The 20,270-nt window shown below is 25.5% G+C and overlaps 1 protein-coding gene across 1 annotated transcript in view; it reads right to left on the reverse strand.

Moving 5' to 3' along the window:
* Window positions 1-1,023: 1,023 nt before the first annotated feature.
* LOC136975051 (monocarboxylate transporter 10-like) overlaps window positions 1,024-20,270 on the reverse strand; it is a 49,956-nt gene continuing 30,709 nt past the window's right edge. The window contains exons 2-5 of the mRNA XM_067270042.1: window positions 5,650-5,983; window positions 4,743-5,019; window positions 2,657-3,038; window positions 1,024-2,224 (exon numbers count right to left, since the gene is read on the reverse strand). Coding sequence (XP_067126143.1) covers window positions 1,680-2,224; window positions 2,657-3,038; window positions 4,743-5,019; window positions 5,650-5,983 — 1,538 coding nt within the window. The 3' untranslated portion in view covers window positions 1,024-1,679. The remainder of the gene's footprint in view (window positions 2,225-2,656; window positions 3,039-4,742; window positions 5,020-5,649; window positions 5,984-20,270) is intronic.

Below are 20,270 nucleotides of genomic sequence, written 5' to 3' on the forward strand. Positions count from 1 at the left end.
AACCTATTCTTTGTCACTGCAGATGTCGACTAGATTTCTTAATCCTCTTTTATTTCTTACAGATTGAAGGATTGATCTTTCTTAAGGGGATTTCCTTTTACTTTTGTGAAACTTTCGATATTACATAAATATCTTCTTCGTTTAAAATGTTGATCCAACGTCACTATCATTTATACTCAAAATAAGACAAGGGTTTATTTATAGCCTGAATGTGTTTTGAATATCAATTTTTTTCGATTATTTTTAATATAAAATTGGACAAGAATCGGAAGAGGAAACTGGATTTAATCAGCAGTATGAAAGATTATTATTTACAGCAACAATATTTACACTCTTTTATATATATTTATGACATATTTACAATAATTTATCTGATCTACAAATTTTTTAAATGTATGTATGTGTATGTACACGCATATACATACACTATAAGTGTATATACATACATACAGACATTACACGCATGTATACCACGTGTATATGAATGTATACATGTATAAATATTTTTAATCTATATTGTTTAACGTAATTAAAGTTTTTGTATAAAAATTACAAGCCTTTATAGTATATAATAATCATTTCGATGCCGAATACAATTTTTTGATTTAATAGATAAGGTTTAATTTCATTGTATTACTCATTTATTATACAGAAGTAATTAAGTTATACCTTATGCTACTTTAACTATCATTATTAATGGTCCTATACCCGCATTCACGAAAATCACGATGTTTACAATTGCGTGACGATGTCGAGAACATAATACAATAAGAAAAAATAAATATTGTATGGAACCATTTTCCACAGACAATTAATTTTGGCCTTATTTTAATACGCTCTACCTGTACAGGTATACATTTTAAGTGGTTATTATCCCATTTTAATGCTTTAAATTTAAGTAAAATTATATTTAATGTGTATTATTTAAAGAATTATAATGTTTTAAAGAGAGAAATACTAGTGTATATTTATATATTTACCTATACAAGTGTACATTTTAAATCAACCTCGTCTGCCTAAATATAAATAAAACTGTACATATTTTATTAAATTCGACTCAAAATGATTATTATATATAGTTTTAAAAACATTAAAAGTTTGTTCTGATTGTTCTAAGATACAATTTTCTTATACCAAACAACACGATTTCTTCTTATCAGATGCAACAAGTTTACAATTAAGCTATACATTTTGTACACATAAAACACACAATTCTACATAATCTATTCAATTTTGCATATAAAAGATTTTGATTTTTTTTAGTTTAGTTTATTTAATAGTTTCGAATAAGCTTAAAACTTGAACAGTATACAACCGATTAATGTGTTCAGTTTAACAATCTAAAATGTGCAAGACTAGTTTAATGGCTTCCATTAAAATAATGTGGACGGTTTTAAAAATTCTCCATTAAAAATGTTGATTTTTTTTTTAAACTTATCACAAGTTTAAGCCACCCTTTACGCGGCTTACATACGTATAACATTATATTTTGGACGGAGCAAATGGTTTTGTAAAGCCGACGGCACTTCAAACACATCATCAACATGTATACTTAAGTTAGATTATAAAAAACACAATTATACAATTTTAATATAAATTTCTGATTCTATATAAAGTGCCGTAGACTACAAAACTATCTCCTAATTATATAAATAGTTGTGTAAATAATTATTATTTTTCTATACTGTACTCGTCACTTCTTCTATAACACTCATCGGCCTTTTGGGAATGTGTAAAATATTATCGCAGTGCATTACATGTACACAGTCATTTCTGCTCATTCTTTGGTTTTGTTCGTATTCTTTTTGACTTTCGTCTTTGTAAGGTTCCTTCCATTCTTCATCGAATGCTTCTAATTCAAATACAGCATCGTCACCCATACAAGTAACGCATTCTTGTCTTCTCTCTAATTCATCATCCTCATCCATTACTTCTATCGAATGTGCAAACGAAATAGTTCTATGGCATCGAAATGGTTCCCTTTCTACAACGTCTCTTCTACTCATTTTTTTATTTACATCAGGTGAATGGTGGCAAGTGCAAATGCCATCATCACCGCTTCCTGGACCGGAATCGGTCGGTGTTTCCTGACTATGGTCCCGATATACGATACTCGATGATCTCTTACAACAGTTCAGAAGGAACATAAACATGGCGCCAGCAAAGGTGCAAGCTGCCGAGAAGAAAAATCCTGTTTTCGGATTTTTATTTTGATTACTGTAACCTGTAAGATAATAATAATAATAATAACAACAACAACAACTTGATTACTGTAACGTGAAGCAGAACACCGGGCAAGTCAAAGCCTCCATACAAAACACCTAAAGTGCACTCATACTTGTGATTAGTGTGCTACGTAACTTCAGATGTTTTTTTAAGTGTAGCTAGTTAAATTTTACTCATGAGGATCATATTTATAGATGACTACTTAATAAAATAACCTATCTTTCTACGTATGGAGTCTTGATTTACCCTTTATTTTGTCTAAAAATATTCCGGAACTTTTCTAGACAAAATTACTATCTTAAAAAGCCAAAATTTTAATTAAAACTTACTTTAATTCTATATTTGAAGCTATTTTATCTATAATACATTCATTTAAGATAATTTTACGCAAGATATTTTCAGAAACGTTAAAGATTTAAGTTCAATTTACCTGTTATAGGTATCCCAACTAGAATTGGTAAAAATTGGCACCATTGAACGTAGCCCCAAGCACGGGCAAAGTTTCTAGCACGAACATTTTCAAAAACGAACATTTTTAACGAATAATGGAATCCACCACAAAAAATTCCATAAGAACTAACAAACAGGACGTATCCATGATATCCGTGAACAGCGTGACTTGATAAAATAGATAGTCCAACACCTATAAGAGATGCTTGACATAAATATTGTCTAGAAATCATGCACTGCATGCTATTTTTCGCTGTCAGAAAGCCAAAAACTAAACAACCAACAGAGAATGCTATTCCTAAATAACTTTGCAACAACAATATTGCCGTCTCGTTAAGTCCCTCTTCTTCAGTTAAATAAGCCTGAAAATATAATAAAAACTTAAATTAATATAGCTTTTTTTTTATTATAAAATATTACCTATATATATTCAAGATTCTAAAACTAGTAATCTCGTTGCAATTATTACTGTCTAGAGTTTACCTGAAACCATTAATTTTCTAAAACTGATAAAACGTGTGTTGGCCAACGTTGAAGAATACAACGATTAAGTTAATTATATCGTAATTAAAAATATATTATTTTTATAAAATAAAAAATAATAATAATGATTAATATTAAATATTTCGATTTTAAGTATCTATATAAGGAGGCTTAAAAACTAGGAATTATTGAAAGTACAATCCCTGATCTTATCATAAAATCATCACCATCTTCTTCTTCTTCTTCTTCTTCTTCCTCTTCATTATATAAAAATTAATGTTAACTTAATATAAACTTGAAAGTATTATTAAAATATTCTTCCTTCTAAACTTCATAATTGATTAACTGAATTTATACATATGTTTTTCTTTACAGAATCGTGCTAGTGATGAGTCATTTTACTGTCACGATTTATTATTCTTGACTTCTTTACATGTTGGATTTAGAGTAAGAAATAAAAAAAATTAATTTTCTCACGAAAATATTTCTGGGGTTGTGATCTTCGTGCATTTGTACTACATATGATAAATGTATTCTATAATTTCACAGATATTTTTTAAAGTTATAACTTAATTTCTGTCAGAGTAACGTTTAACTGTATGTACTGTGATATACTGTACTATGCAGAGGCTTCTACAGTTATGTATTTTATTATTAAAATCCTACATTTTATGTTATGTTTTTATACGTCTGAAATGTGTTTTAAACTTATAAAAACATGCCTTTATTTAAATAAAAATGATTTTTTTTTTTCCTAATTTATCCAGTTTTTAAGACAATAAATATAGTTAAATCATACATAGATTAGTGATGCAGATGATGTCGAATTATCTGCAAGTTGATCTATTTACAAGATGGAAACACAACTAACGTCCATGCGAATATACTTAATAAATAAAACGATGCATTAAAATTTCACTTGTATGCACACCAAGTTGTTAACTCGAACACTTGACACCCATGAATAAGACGCGCCCATCAACACTTTATCTAAAAACTAGACTTTGTTACACCTCAGGTCAAAAAAGTTTTTAGATCTTTAGTCTAATTTTTTTTTAATATATATATATATATATCTTAGAAAGGGTAATAATATATTAGTAGACCGTGTATTATTACCCTCTTTTTCTGGGTGGATGTATAGTTTATAAAAGGTTTCATTATTCCTCTTAGAACAATAAGAGGATACCTGGTCGTGAAAATTGTCCCAAGAGGTGGGCTGAACGTCTCTCATTGTGTCAGGTTTGCATGGGTCATCTTAAATATCTTTCTAACCATCTGTCTATCTTACATACCGGATGCTTAAGATCATGATAGGTTAAGTACTATTATCAACCCGTCTATAGTTGACAGATTTCCGAAGGTCGCCAGGTCTACATTTCAGTATTAAATCATCATTTTCTGTTAAACTTGACGTGAAAATATTTTGATAAGTTTTTAGAAAAATATTATATATATATAGCCTATATATAGATCTACAATATTGGATATGAAATTTTTATATTCTGAGTCTTGTAGGGTGGCAAAACAACACGATTCTAAGAGGTAGAAAGTAAGGAGATAACGTGATAAGGTGTACTTACGAAGTAATAAAATGGGGTGTATGCTCCAAAAGTAGCAACTGCAACTGATAACATAATTATCTGAATGGTGGTTACTTTTAAGACAGAGAAATCAAAGAATGGTGACTTATCAGAACTATTGTTTTTCTCTTTAATTTTCCTACGCTGATTTTTAAGATGTAATATAGCCCGTCGTTGAGGATGATATAAAGAAGCTGAACGATAGAATATACCAATAAAAAACATTAAAAATATGACTCCTGTTACGGTATGAAGACCCAATCTCCATCCTAAAGCTCTAGAAAGAAATCATTCTCATTAATTATCATCATATTTAATAGTTTATAACAATATAAAATCTTAACTTCTAACTTAAACATTAATCAAAATTAATGAACTAAATTATGCATAATTTGCACGATTAATTAGCGAATACAAACGTATAAGTCAGTGGCGCGTTATACTATAAGCAAAAGGGGACCCCTAATTCAAATTCGCCAGGGCCCTATGAAGCTATAACACGCAGCCGATATAATTTATAAATAGTAAATCCAATATAGGCCAAAGTCTTTTAACGCAGGTAAATTACACTTCTAAATTTACCGTAGAATTATATAATTAATTAACGAACGAAAATAAAAAGCGTGTTTATAGTCCAAAATGGTCATTACACGTCTGTTATTCATCGTATGATTTAATGATTAATTAATGTACAAAAACGAAACTTTTTCTAAAGTCTAAACTTACAAATTATGTACAAATTACTACATATTTTAAGTTTATAGAATCTATAAATAGTGAGAAAAAAAATCGGTTATAGTCCGATACACAGTATGGTCATTATACAATCTTTTTACAGATTACAACTTTATCAGTAGGGTGTGAACGAACTATTAATATAAGCTGTAAATTGTCTAGTAGAACTTACCTTATAATTTCACGAAAAAATACTGAGAAAACAGCCACGCCTACACCTGTACCACACTGGACGACTAATTCAACACGCTCCCTCTTCCTTTTAAAGTATTGGCCAATCATAAGATTCGATGTTTCACGAGCCACTCCTAAACCCACAGCCATGACGATCCCATAACTGAATGTCACCTGATGAAGTTCTTTGGCAAATGAATTGAACAGACAACCGAGTGCAGATGCCAAACCTCCAAAAACAGCCGTCAGCCTTGTGCTCTTCTTACGACAGAATGCTACCACTATAGGAGCTATAAAATAGCTGCTGGAGAGGGACAATGACCCTATCCACACTGTAAAAAAAAAAATAGAAATAAATAAAATAAAAATTAACTTTATTTTTTATTTAGAACGGTAAATACAACGAATTCATCTTTACGACTCTTCCTAGTGATTAATTGTCTTTTATTGTATGCTAAACAACGAATAAATGCTTCTAAATGGGATATTCTATAATAATAATAGGGGATTTTTATTTATTTATTTATTTATTTATTTGTTAAATAACTTAATTGAAATTATACTTTTATGCCTTAGTTTATCAATTTATCTTCAGTTTGAGCTTAAAATTTGTTTATAAGTTAAATAGATTTTTACATGTTAATTTATAAAATCATCTTATATTTTAAAATTTATTTATAAATAAATATTTAATTTATAATTATTTTTATATATAAATTACAATTACAATTTTCTTTACTGTAAAATGCACTTTAAAAAATTGGTTTTTGCTATACTTTCCTGATGAAATTCTTTAAATAAAACTTAATTTTTATTATATTTTTAAACAAATTTTTATGAATTAACTCTTTAAGATTTAAATAATAATAATATATATAATATTTTAAATTAATTTTTATTTTATTTTAAGGAATTAAAAAAAAAAAAATCAGGAAAAATAGCGAAAATCGATGCGAAGATAATTTCTCTCCTATATAATTTTAATAATTTTAAATGAAATTTTTAAATTATTAAAGATTTTTATAGTATAAATTTATTTACTAAGATATTTTTTATTATTAAAATAATTAATTTAAACAGTTTGTTTATATATTATACGATTGTCTATGGTTCTGCGTACTGTACAGTATAGGTAAATATACAATTATATAGAAGGCTTTAAGTAAAAAAAAATACACTAAGTGGTGTATAAATAATTAAAAAACGAATAAAACAACTTTCTAGAAACATCGTTAATTATTAATTAAATCTTAATCATCATTAAACAAATTTTCAAATAAGGAGTTTGAAGGAGAAAGTTGTGGACCGCCATTTTTAATGAAGAAAACTCGAGCAATGTCGCTCTCATTACAGTGTTATTTTTAGATATTTAGTGAGAAAAATCTTGAATTAAATCTAAATTTATTCATTATTTAATATCGCTGACTCGTAAATTTTATTATAAATATATTATTAAATTTATAAACCAAGAGTTGAATCCAACTGAATATAAAAAAAGCGCAAATTTTCTCAACTTTTAAGCAATTTATATAATAAAATTATGTGATTAAAAATAAATTTATTATCTAGAAAATAATTTTAAAATTTATTTTTCAAATACATTATAAATTTAAAATACATAAATAATACTGAAATTAGATAGAGAAGTTTTATTAATTCCTTTATATGTAAAAAAAGCAGAGTCTAGCTTACATAATAAAATTAATTTCAACGATTCTTCTATGTAAATTATAGGCTATATATCTTCTTAAAAAACATTTAAAATATAAATCTTACCGTATGAGTTTCTTGTCCACCCAAAAATAAAGAAACCAAGCCCAAACTAGTAAAAAAATCTGAGTGTAACTATAGTTAGGAACCGAACCCACGTCTTCCGAAGTTTTAAACATAATTTTAACCATTCTGGCTAGAGAAACACGTTATTCATGTCATGTTTATGAAATATATCAATGGTTTTTATAGGAAAAAAAATTTTTAAATAAATAATAATAATATCCAAAGTGTTAAGTAAATAGATTTATAAGATGTTTATTTATGTAACTATATTATAAATAAATCGACTTTTTCTAAAAGAAATAATAATTATTTTATGATTTTATATTAAATTTTATAATAATATAATTAATTTTATTTTATAAATTATATTTAAAAACGATTTTAAAAAGATGCTGGAGGAGATATTCTCATTTACTCTTTCTTCATCATGGGAAGACCAAGAGACGGATGCAATTGATGAAGATAAAATTAAGTGATTGAAAGTAGATAAAAATAATTAATTTTGTAAGGTCATGAGACAACTTTACGATTTATAGGTTAAGATAAATTGGTAAAGATAAAGATTACATAAAAATTATAGAATAAAAGTTGATCTTTAGAATTAAATTACGTTCTTAAGTTAAAGTAATTTAAATTCGTAATCTTTTTTTTTTTCCTTCGTTTAAATAATGGAAATACGTTTTCTTACGTTTATTTATATTCAATTTTTTTAAATATTTAATATTTCTACACAATAATAAATAAATATGTTAGAAATTCATCGATGAAAACGTTGTAAAAAAGTATGCACTCTTTCCACTAATAAAAACAATAATTTATCTCATTTTTTAAATATCTTACAATAAAAATTTTAGGAAAAAAGAAACAAATAAACAGTCTTTCAAGTATAATTTATGCATTTCTATTGTCTTTACTTAATTATTCCCACTGATCCAAATTATTCTTGTGAATCATACAAAATGAAAGTCGACGACAAATAACTTTCAGTATACTAAAAAAAAAAATTCGACATAAATCAAAGTGTTCTAAGAAATATAACGAATATTATTATACCCTAAAGGTCGAGCAACCAGAACGTTCTAAGAATATCAATATGTTAATAAACAATACAGAGGAATAAGTAAAGAAGGGCCGCCGGCTTTAGCATAATTACAACTAGTTGCAATTTATCACTACTGACCAGTGCATAGTTTCTCCACGATTCATTTTTGCATAGATTTTTCTTCGTGCAAATACAACCTGTAACGTAGGAGGGTTTTCTTGTGATAAGCACTTGTGTGTCTAGAGAATAAATAAATAAACAGTCACGCATCACCCTGATCTTATCAATGTACTTTCTATGCTCTTATCACTTGAAGTTCTGTTGATAGAAAGATTAATTATCAACAAATATGGCTTCTAACTTATAATATTCGCGCTTCTTTATTTAATAAATGAATTGTCCATATAAATGAACCCCCCAAAAAATCAAACTGCAGGTATATCTAATACAGATTCGTCGTTATAAATGAGTGCAGTTTTGCATATTATTGACATGAATTTTTGTAAATAACCTAATTTATAAACATTTTAAAACGTTTTTATATATTTTTTACGTTATTAAGTTCGTAAATAATTATATTTTATAGCTGTAAATGGGCGCATTTTTAAAGAATTCGTCTTTATAATTCACAAAAATTTAATTTTCTAAATGAATTGTTAATGCTAATTATGTAAAACAAATTTAAAAAAAAATAAAATTTACGTTAAATAAGCCTATAGCAATAAAATTAATTTATTTAAATTAAATTTTCTTCAAATTATTAATTAGAATTCGAGATAAAAATTTTAATTATCTTTGACTTTAATTAAATTGAAATATTTCATCCTATCTTACTTATCTTGAATGTTTTAAAAGATTAACCCCACTTTCAGTTAAAAAAAATAAATAAATAAATAAAATAAAAAATCTAATTTTCTATTCGACAAATTACTAAAATTCATTTTAAGATGCAAAATAGATTATTATAATTCTTTTTATTTATTTTAAACGAATAAAAAATATATATATATGTGTGTGTGTGTGTAGATGGACGATTTTTTCAAGCACTTTGAAGCTTAATAACTTCTGTGCATTTTGTCAAAAATTTCTGAAATTTGGCAGTGTGATTTTTATATTAGGGAGAAATATTTCTAGAAATTTTCAGGAAAATCGGACCATTGGTTCGGGAGATATGGCCCTACTCCTTTAATATCACCCGACAGATCTGAAGTAATGTCAACAATTATTAGGGGTGAAAGCAAATAAAGAATGAGGGGAAAATCCAGCTTTATATTACTCTCAATTTAAAGTAGGAGGATTTTTAAATCCAAATTATGCAACCTTACAACACTTAAATTAAGCAGCAAAAGTAACGTTAAAAATCTAAAATATAATATATATATATATACTTCCTCAATTATTAATTAATATTATATTAAATGAATTATTAACCCTTTTACTCTTAAATACATTATTTTAAACCGCATTTAATTCTAATTGTCTTTCTTAAAAGTAGGGATCCCACTTAGATTCGAAGCAGTGGCATAATTATATTTTTGCAATCTGTGGGGTCCAAAGTGCAACTATGATCCTTCAGCCTTTCACACTACTCACAAATTATATAGAACTGTTTGAGGTGTTCAATAGACAAAGAGAGAATATCAGAAAATACGAAATATAAACCTTCTTTACTAGACTTGTATAGGCTTTTTCACTCCTTACAAGTCTATATACTAATGAAAACATTGTAGAATTTCCTGTTTGTTTTTACATTTTTTTAATCATTTATATTTTATTTTAAATATATTATTAACGTCTTTACCCTTTAATAAATTCTTCTAAGCTATATTTACTTCTATATATCATCGTTTACTGTCTTAAAATCGCCTTTAAAAGTAAGAGTTTCCCCTTAAATTGAAAATAAATTTATGTTTAAAGCTACAAAAAATAAATTCCAATTAATTTATATAATATTTTTATTGATTTCTTTAAAAATTAAATAATATTTAATTAAGTTAATTACATTTAAAAAATATTTTACATAAGATTCTTTCTTTAATTTTAATTTTCGGAGTTGGAAATTGTTTTCTTCGGGCATTTCTTCACGAAACTAAATTTAAAAGTAAAGTACAAGTTGATAAATGTTTGTCATTAATTGGACTAATGAATAGGGAAGTTCATAGTCATTGTTCTTAGCTGAGTTATGAAGTCGTTGAGAAGAAACTAATTTAAAATGTTGTAAATTTGAAATTTATAAAAGAAAAGTAAAGGAATCTTTAACAGAATTTAGATTTTATAAATTTAATTGATTTTTTTTAATATATTTTTTGCGTGCATTCGTGGGAAGAGAATCGTATTAAATGACTTTTCCAATAAGTGCAATGACTTCTTTGAGGTATTTGGAAAAAATGTTAAAAGAACATATCAGGCGATTCTATACAATTTATGACTCCCTGTAACCGGAAATATCGCATCCTTTCTCAATTCGTCAACAAGAGACGTTACTCTCTTCTTCAATAGATACTACACTATCTACTATACAATAATTCACTTTCTCTTACTAATGCTCACCCCCCTCTCTGCTCACCCTCAAACACACGCATTACTATCACGATTTTTCTTCACTTAATAGCTCTTTTTGAGTAATTATTATACAGTTTGACTATTGAAAGATAATTAAATTCTATACAAGGCCATTAAATTTGCTCATTTACTAAATTTAAACTCGTATAAATCTTTAAATATCCTTATACATAGTTATAATTCACGATATAATATTAATTTACAAGTGTAATTATTAAAATAAACTATATACATTTGTATTTTTAATCAGAATTATAATAATTTATGATCTAATTATAACGTAATTAACTTTTAAGGATTATATTTAAATTTAAATTAAAAATAAAAATAATAATAATAATAAAGGTTTTATGTGAATATAAATGACTTCATTTCTATTTAATTATTATTTAATTCTATAATGTTTAAAACATATTTTAATTATTTTAATAAATATCGTTTCTGTTATATAAATAATATATTAATGATGCTTTACTATAATGTATGAGCCATGTAAATTATTAACAGTTAGTTTTTTAAGCATGTAAATGGATCTTCTATATCATAAGTAGATTTATATAAATCAATAAAACGTTGTGCATGTTTATATTTTATTCATAAAGTAATTGCTAAATAAATAATTTGCAATTTGATCTCTCTCATGACATGCAATTTTAATTGATAAGTTAAATATGACCTGTTATAAAAGCGCATCGTTTTTAACGCTATTTTTATAACTTTTAACTTTTATAATTTAATTAATTAGGTTTTTTTTTTAAGTTCTTGTTATTAAATTATTAAAATACTAGAATTGTTAACAATCAATATACTTAAATTACAAGGCAATTTAATAGGAAAGAGAGTATTACATTCGTAACCTATGCCATAAATTACGATATGTTTCTTATTTTTCAGTTATCATTTGATTTGTATCAGGTTTCTTATTATTTTTTTTATTAAAATAATATATTTATAATGTTCAAAACGTGTAAATCACAGCGCAATTTCGATATTCTGATAGAGAAAATTGTGTTTTGTTCAGAACTGAACCCATGCCCTTCAATTGTAGACACGATCTAAAACAAGGATACTTTAAGAACATTTTTCTTAATTATAGTTTTACTTTTGATGAGAATTTACTGCACAATTGTTTATTTATTCTTTTAAATGCTTAATTGCTAACATTTAAACATATTTAAATCACGTAAAAACCTCAAAAATCTCTTCATTCTTAATTATCATTTTAATTTCGATAGAAATTCAATTGTGTTAATTGCATATTCTAACTTTTAAAATATGGATACGTAGAATTATTTTTATGCCAAAACACCATTAAAATGATTCTAAAAGTCGATGATGTTAAGTCAATATTGGATTTATAATTAGATAAGAAATAACTCTGAAAGGTCTTTTAATGTCCATAGATTTTTAATTTGAAAGAAAATAATCGATCCTTTTGATAATTTCAAATTAAAATAAATAAATATATATATATATGAAATTGGTCTACCTATAATAATTATAAAATAAATTGCAAGTTTGTAAGCAGCTAAAAAAACAGGATAAAAGTCAGTTAGCCATTGTAAAGACTAAATTGTTGTGTTATTCAAACATTTAAATATTTAATTACATATTTTACCACGTTTTCATCGACTCAGTTAAACGAAAAATGCGTTGTTCTAGACACTGTTTACAATTCATATTTATAAGCGTATCTACAACACACGAAACAAAACATAGGTTAGACGACTTTCATCCACCCTATGATCAGTAGAAATTATAAATCTTTCATTAAATTTTATTAAAAATTTGCATTATCGTCCGTGTAATTATGCCACCATTTCTTCTCGTAATGCCCCCTTTTCCTTATTTTAACAACGCCTCTGAAAAGTTGGGTGGGAACCGAACCCACGACTTTAAATGATGAAGGATACGGATCTGGGACCAAATGCGTTTTTATTTATTAGAAGAATTCGGTTTTTACTCTGAACTAGAATTTATAATTAATATTTTGAAGTATCCACAACACGTTTTTCTCTTAAAATGCATTTAAAAAGTTATTTTTCTTTATAATTTTCATGAATAAACAGAGCATTTAGTTTAATAACACCATAGAAAATTTATATAAGGCATTATTTATTCATATATTTTTTGAAAAAGAAAAAGAAGTTTCAAATTATAATTTCAACAAAACTTTCTTAATACTGATATATTTTAAATTATATATTTTAGACTTAAATAGTTACTTTTTTTATAAAAAAAATAAAAATAAAAATTATAATATCGTTAATTATAATACAAGATTTTTACGGTTTATTTTTGAAGATCTTTATAGAAAGATAAAATTTCGATACATCCTAATCACATGAAATGAAAATAACAGTAATTTAGTTGCATACGGTAACCAATGAGCGATTAGCGATGAATATAATTAAGTTTATTTTTGACCACACCATCTAATTTTGGGTAGATGTGGAAGATCCCCCTTACGAAGTTTAAGCTAAGGACAAAGGAATAACTTACAGGGAGTGGGCCCTAAAAGCCAAACAATGGACAGGGATAGAAGTTAACTGATGACTTCGATATAAATTTAAAATGTAGACAGCTGCAGCTGATATGAAAAAAAGGGAAAGAAAAAAAAACCAGTTCTTGGTTACTTTCGAGCCGTTTTAATTTGTTAAAATATGATAATGAGAGAATAAGAATATATATAAATGAAGAGGAATCAATCATCCCATTGTATATGAAGCATCTGAATGAATGGATAATTATCTGATGTAGTAGCATCGAGTTTCTATAAATATTTTAATATTTATCCATCTAATTAATGTTAAAATAATTATATAAAACGATATTTAATTAATAATTATTTTATTTTTTAATTTTTATCTATGATTTTTGCTCATTTTAAACTGATAAATTGTAAAAAAACATTTTAAATATTGGCTTAGAAAACTTTAAAACAGTGAGAATTTTAGGTATGCTACACTTAAAATAGTTATTACAGTAAAACCTGTCCAAAACGGAATAAATTTCGGTACTATGAAATTCCGTTTTACACAGGTTTTACTGAATAAAGCTTATAATAATTTATATTATAATTTTGGAGTTTAATAAATGGGATAAGGTAATGAAAAGTCGAATATGCTTCTATGTAAAATGTGTAAACCTTGATATTATAGAGGCTTAGTTTATGTTTTTATTCATTTATACATTTTACTGTATTTAATAAATATTTATTACTTTTATTATTAAATTAATTCCGACATGAATAAATTATATAGGTCATAATATAACGAAAATATCTCATATTCTATAAAGTCATTCCATTTTTCTAATTATATTTATCATTTTATGCAATCTACGAGTGTCCTATTTTGATCCAATTTAAAATATGTTATATCATTTTAAATTAGATTGTTATATTTTCGTGGAAATTGCATAATTATAGTTTTAGATATTGATATATTGCATAAGGTAGTATGCGATAATTCACTAAATTGTCATGCTTTATATTATTTAGATATAATTTTAAAATATCAAAAATTTTATCATTTATGCAACAGTTTAGTCATAAGTTATGCAATTATTTAGTCATAGTTTTAGACGTACAAATGTGTAACTGTATGGAAAAATTTAAGCTAAATTTCATATAAATATTCACCAAGAAAATTCATTTCCTAAAATACAATTAAAGTATAAAATTAACGTCAAAAATCGCATTAAAATTTTCATTATTTAACAGAAAATTGTTGTCTAAATCTGTATTTTTCTATAAGAAAATTATACCTTAAATATACTAATAGATATCAACACATATTTAGATTCATGTAGTGTACATAATGCAATTGAAGTAGGGAAAATAATCATTGTGACGTATCAGACTCGACTCAGATTAACATTTTTCACTTATCTAATTTATATAGTAATTTTCTAAAATGATTTTCTTGTTTCATCTTAGAGGATTAGTAAACAAAGTTAATAATCTCAAATCCTGGAAGGCATCTTAAAGCGTAGAATAGAATATTAAGAGAGTAAATTGTACACAAATCCCCTCAAATATTCACTATAGTCTTTATAAAGAAAGGGTCATAAAAAGAATTTTAAGTTATGCTTATCACTGTATAGATAAGTGTATTTTTTTACTGATAAAAGTTCATCTTACAGGAGAACCTATTATAGAAACTATCTCTTGGTAGAGAGTTATTCTTAAATGTCGAATTCGTACCGCAGCAATACTGTTTTAGGCAACCTAACCTTTTACGGACGTATGACACAATTATATATTTGTCGATATTCGGAATCCAGACTAAGGAAGATCTTAATTATTCCTACTGTATAATGTCAAGTGTCGTGTGATACGAAGCCGTAAAAGTCTAAGACAAAATCCTAGGTCTTCAGTGTTTAAAACTTCTACTGCTAGAGTATGAATTCACTATTAAAATCAGACACTGCTACCCTTTCGCTACGTTATAACTCATATACTTAGTGCCTCTGAATCTACATTTGTCTAGGGCCACTCTCTCTCTCTCTCTCTTCCATTCTTTCTCTTTTCTCTTCACCTCTCTCTTCACTGTTCGCTCTCTTCTCTCTTCTCTCTTCCTTCTCTTCTCTCTTTTTTCACTTGTCTCTCTCTCTTCTCTTCACTCTGTCTCTCGTTCACAGTCTGATACATATATATCACAGCATAAATGTATATAAAAAATTTATAGAGATGTTAACGATATTAAAACTTCTATTCTTTTTTGAATGAATAAAATAAAATAAGAATTACTTTAATATATTTTTAAACGAATTTCTATACAAAATTTCTGATTATATAACTATTTACTATTACTAGACAGTTTATTAATATAATTTCATATATTTATTTTAAATAAGTGAATAACACAGATCGATAGTCTCGTGTAACTTATCATAGAGCATCCTTTGTCTTCTATTAACGGTATTACCTTTGACCTTTGTATTAATTATTAAATATAATATTTCTATAATTTTCTTCTGTACATTCCGAGAAAAATTAGTTAAGGTCATAATTTAAAATTTATTTTATTTTTTTTTTTATAAGAAAGGTCTAATTATAAATCACTTAATAGCGTAATAATGCACGATAAACGTTGTGAAGAAGCGTTAAGTTTATGTTTATTTTATAATATAGGGACTTAATCATAATGTGATTATTAATGGTTATCAACGTTAAACATAATAAAAATATTATTTAATTTTGTATATTATTAAGAAATATAAATTGTAATTAACGTTAATTTAAAATAAATGAAAGATTGCGTTGGAGGGGATGACTAGAACAGTTCAAAGCATACAGTAGAGATTGAATATATATTATAACATATTTTAAATTATAATTTATAAGTTATTATAATCGATAAATTATTTATTTATCATTATTTATCTTCGTCTGTTTCAATTTTATTTAATCAACGAGTTTAATCATTTTTAAATCGAATAACAAATCATCATCATCAACTAAGAATTTGATAAATTCGATAAAAAATAAGTGAATTAAGTGTTAAGGCCTAGACAGAGTTCTAGAATCTCTTTAGATAAAGGGTTAAAATTTTTATTACAAGTAAAATAGAAGGATAAAGCCCTTTATTTTCGATAGACAGAGGTCCAAAGACTCTAGGCTTGCATCATACAAGTATAATAGCATTATTTTCACAAGTATTATGTAAATTTTGTTTACATAATACTTGTTATCACACTTATCAGTTACATTAGTAAAGGTTAAAAACCATTAGTAATTTTTAACCTTTATAAACCGTAATTAATTATGTCAGGTATTTGAAGCATCGACTAAAGATTTTATAATTTTTAACAGATTTAAATATATTATCGGATTTTTCTTTCTATAAAAATTATGCAGATTGAGCTCAGATTTACAGGCCTGTTTTTTATTTTTATTTTATTTAGGCCTATTATATATTTTTAACGTATTTAAATCTAGAACTTTTACCTTTGGAAACGGGTCAATTGAAATTTAGATCCAATTGAATACAGATTTTATAGATTTACCATGTTAATTACAGAGACATTATTCATTACAATCTATACATAACGGACTTAAATGATTTTTCTTTTATAATTTTATGCATAAAATCTTAATCATTATCCCATGTAATCCTTCTCATAAGCTTTTTATAAAAGAAGTATAAAAAAAACTCACGTAAAGGCTATGTTTCTGCATATGTTTTTATGTTCTACGAGGATACGAAAGTTTATATAACAGAATTTCTTTACATAGAACTTTCATATTTCTATGTTCTATTAAGGTAGATAAGTATAGGTAAGTTATATATAGAATTTCTTTACATAGGATTTATGTATTTTTATGAGAAAGGATGCATAAAATTCCTTTATATCGAATTTCCTTTTATCTACTTCTCAAATACAAATTATAATGTATTGCAATATTCTTATATATATATATATATATTAAAAAACAAAAGAAAAGACTTTATAAAATCTATAAAACGTTATAAATAATGTAATAATTTAAAAAAATATTCGAAAGGAGGTATATATGATGAATACCTCGTGTTATTAATATTCATCAGAAATCACGACAGTGTATCTTAATGCTTCATTAAAAAAAAAAGTAAAAAATTAAATATATCATTAATTAAATTAACTTTAAATTAAATAATTAATCTATTATTATAATTTTATCTTTATTTTTTATTAAATTTTAATAAATAAAATAAATAAAAACCTCCGAACTTTAAGTAAAAAGCATTGAGGAGAGCGTACACTTTTGCTCTATCTCGGCATAATAGTATACATTCTTCTCGATGATTTTGCTTAAAAATTGTTAGAGAAGTGTACATTTTTAAGTAATTTTTACATTTTTATCATTATAAATAATGTAAAAATAACCTTAAAATGTGTAGAATTCTAAGAAAACGAATGTCTATACAGTTTAAATATTAATAGAATGTCACTGTGTAGAAAAAGATTAAATAAATCTTAACGTGCTTTTTTTTATTATTATTACGAACTCCTCGAAAAGATATTTATTAGAATTTAACTTTTTGTTTGAATCCTATATATATATAAATCAAAAAATAAATAAATATATATTTTCGAAGGAATTGAATTCTTGGTATCAATCCAATTTCGACTTGGTGCTTTATATTTTCTATCTTTCCTCACGCGTGTTTAAACTTTACTTTCTTATTTTTCTTTGTATTTTTATAAAAAAGAAAAGAAAAGAAAGATAAAACTTCATGAACGAAGTAACGGGATCAATGTATTTTCTGACATTTTCCAAAAAAAAAAAAAAAAAAGATTTTAAAATTTCATTTTTCGAAGAGAAAAATGGCTTTTTTTCTGGCTAGAACAAAACTATCTTTAAATCTAAAATTAACTACAAAAACATAAATATAACAGTAATTATATTATAACAGATAAAAATTACTAGAGGTTAAGGTTCTTACAGCAATTATCAATAAATAATATGTCAAAAATGAACAATTTCTTTGTTTTTAAATATAATTAAACTGATATTTTCATATTAAAAATGAGTAGAAAATTTCAAAATTTAACTTTTTTTTTTAATAATTTAAGTAGTTTATAGTTAATTTTTCTGCTTAAAAAATTATAAATAATTGACTTTACTAACTCTAAGGCCTCTATAATTATGTAAAATACTTTTATTTAGTCTACTCCTGATAATTTTTTTTTTTTTACTAGAAATTATCAATAATTAGATGATATTATTTCATAGAAAACAATGGAAAGTGTTATCGTGTTATAGATTTTTTGAATGTGATTAAAAATATTCTAGAGATCACACAACTCTCGTTAATCAAAATGTATAATTAAGTGCTTATATATTCCAGAAAAAGAAAAAATTGTTACCAAATTTTCTCTCCATTCTTTGTCAGAAAAATCATTATCGTCTATTAATACGAGACTAATCATCTTTCTTATTAACATCATCCCTGTCAAAGCACGGTTATCATTTTCCTCATTTTTCATTTCTTTTATTGTTATTTTTCAATAGACCATTACCATAGATAATTAAATTAATAAAGGATTTTTCAATAGTTTTTAATATTGCTGCTTCCTTATATTGGTCGTGATAAATGGGGAAACTGTCTTATCTATCGATACTGATAAGTCTTTAGTTTGAAAAATTATAAGTCTACGATGTGATTTATAAAACGGGATGGGCCAAAAGAGGTTTAATTGTTTTTATGTCGTGTGTCAAATTGTTTTTTATGATGTTTTTACCAATTTTTCAAAGGAAAAAACACGTCTTAAACTCGGGACCACTCTTATACAAGTGAAAAGCGCTAACGTAATTAAGAATTCTGCTGAATACAATTTTAAATAATGGAATAAATATTATAAACTTGAATTTTATATAGTAAATTAATTTAATTTTTATTTATATTTTGCTTAAAAATGTAAGAAGCTTTACAAATATTTTATATAAATAATACACAATAAAGGATTAATCTAGCTTTAAAATCTCTAAGAATAATTTAATCCTTAATTTTTAAGAAACTTTCCTAAGTTAAAATATAATATAAACAAAAGTTAATCGTAATTTTATCGAACCCAGGGCCTGAAAGAGGCGAGAGAAAGCTCGAATCAATCACAAATGTGAGGCCTTTCCCCCCAACGAAGGCCATAAAAATAAAAACCGAATTTTCACTAATTATCAAAAGAAATTTTAATTTACATTATCACGATTTTTACTTAAATAAACTAAATTTCCAACTTCGCTACCAATTTTTACCTATTATAATAATAATATTATTTTATTTTTATTTAATTTTTCTTAAGAAATTTATCATTCTTTAATACAATCTAATCTATTAAAAGGCACACGAAGCAGAAAATCCTTTTTAAATATCCAAATTACTAAAAGGCAATCAATCAAAAATCTATCAGAATTTTAAAAATTTAATACATAAAGCAATAAGAAATTTATAAAAATTCATTATATATGTATATATATTAAAAAAAATAAATAAAATAAAATCTGGAACGACTCGGTTAATTGAACCATCGTTCAACAAAAGTGTCCATTCATTAGAAAATAGACTATAACGAATGATACGATTGAAGGACCACCCTATCTATTACTTCTTAACAAAATGGATACATATAGGAATAGAAATTTGAAAAATGGATTGTCAAAAATTGATGGGGACACCGGTATAAATGTTTACTGCTCTGGGGTTTTGAATAATGATCTGCCATATACTGAATCGTTGTGACAAACGCTTTCT

The sequence above is a fragment of the Centruroides vittatus genome, unplaced genomic scaffold, assembly GCF_030686945.1.
Source record: "Centruroides vittatus isolate TY-2023 unplaced genomic scaffold, ASM3068694v2 contig_361, whole genome shotgun sequence".
Lineage (NCBI taxonomy): Eukaryota > Metazoa > Arthropoda > Arachnida > Scorpiones > Buthidae > Centruroides > Centruroides vittatus.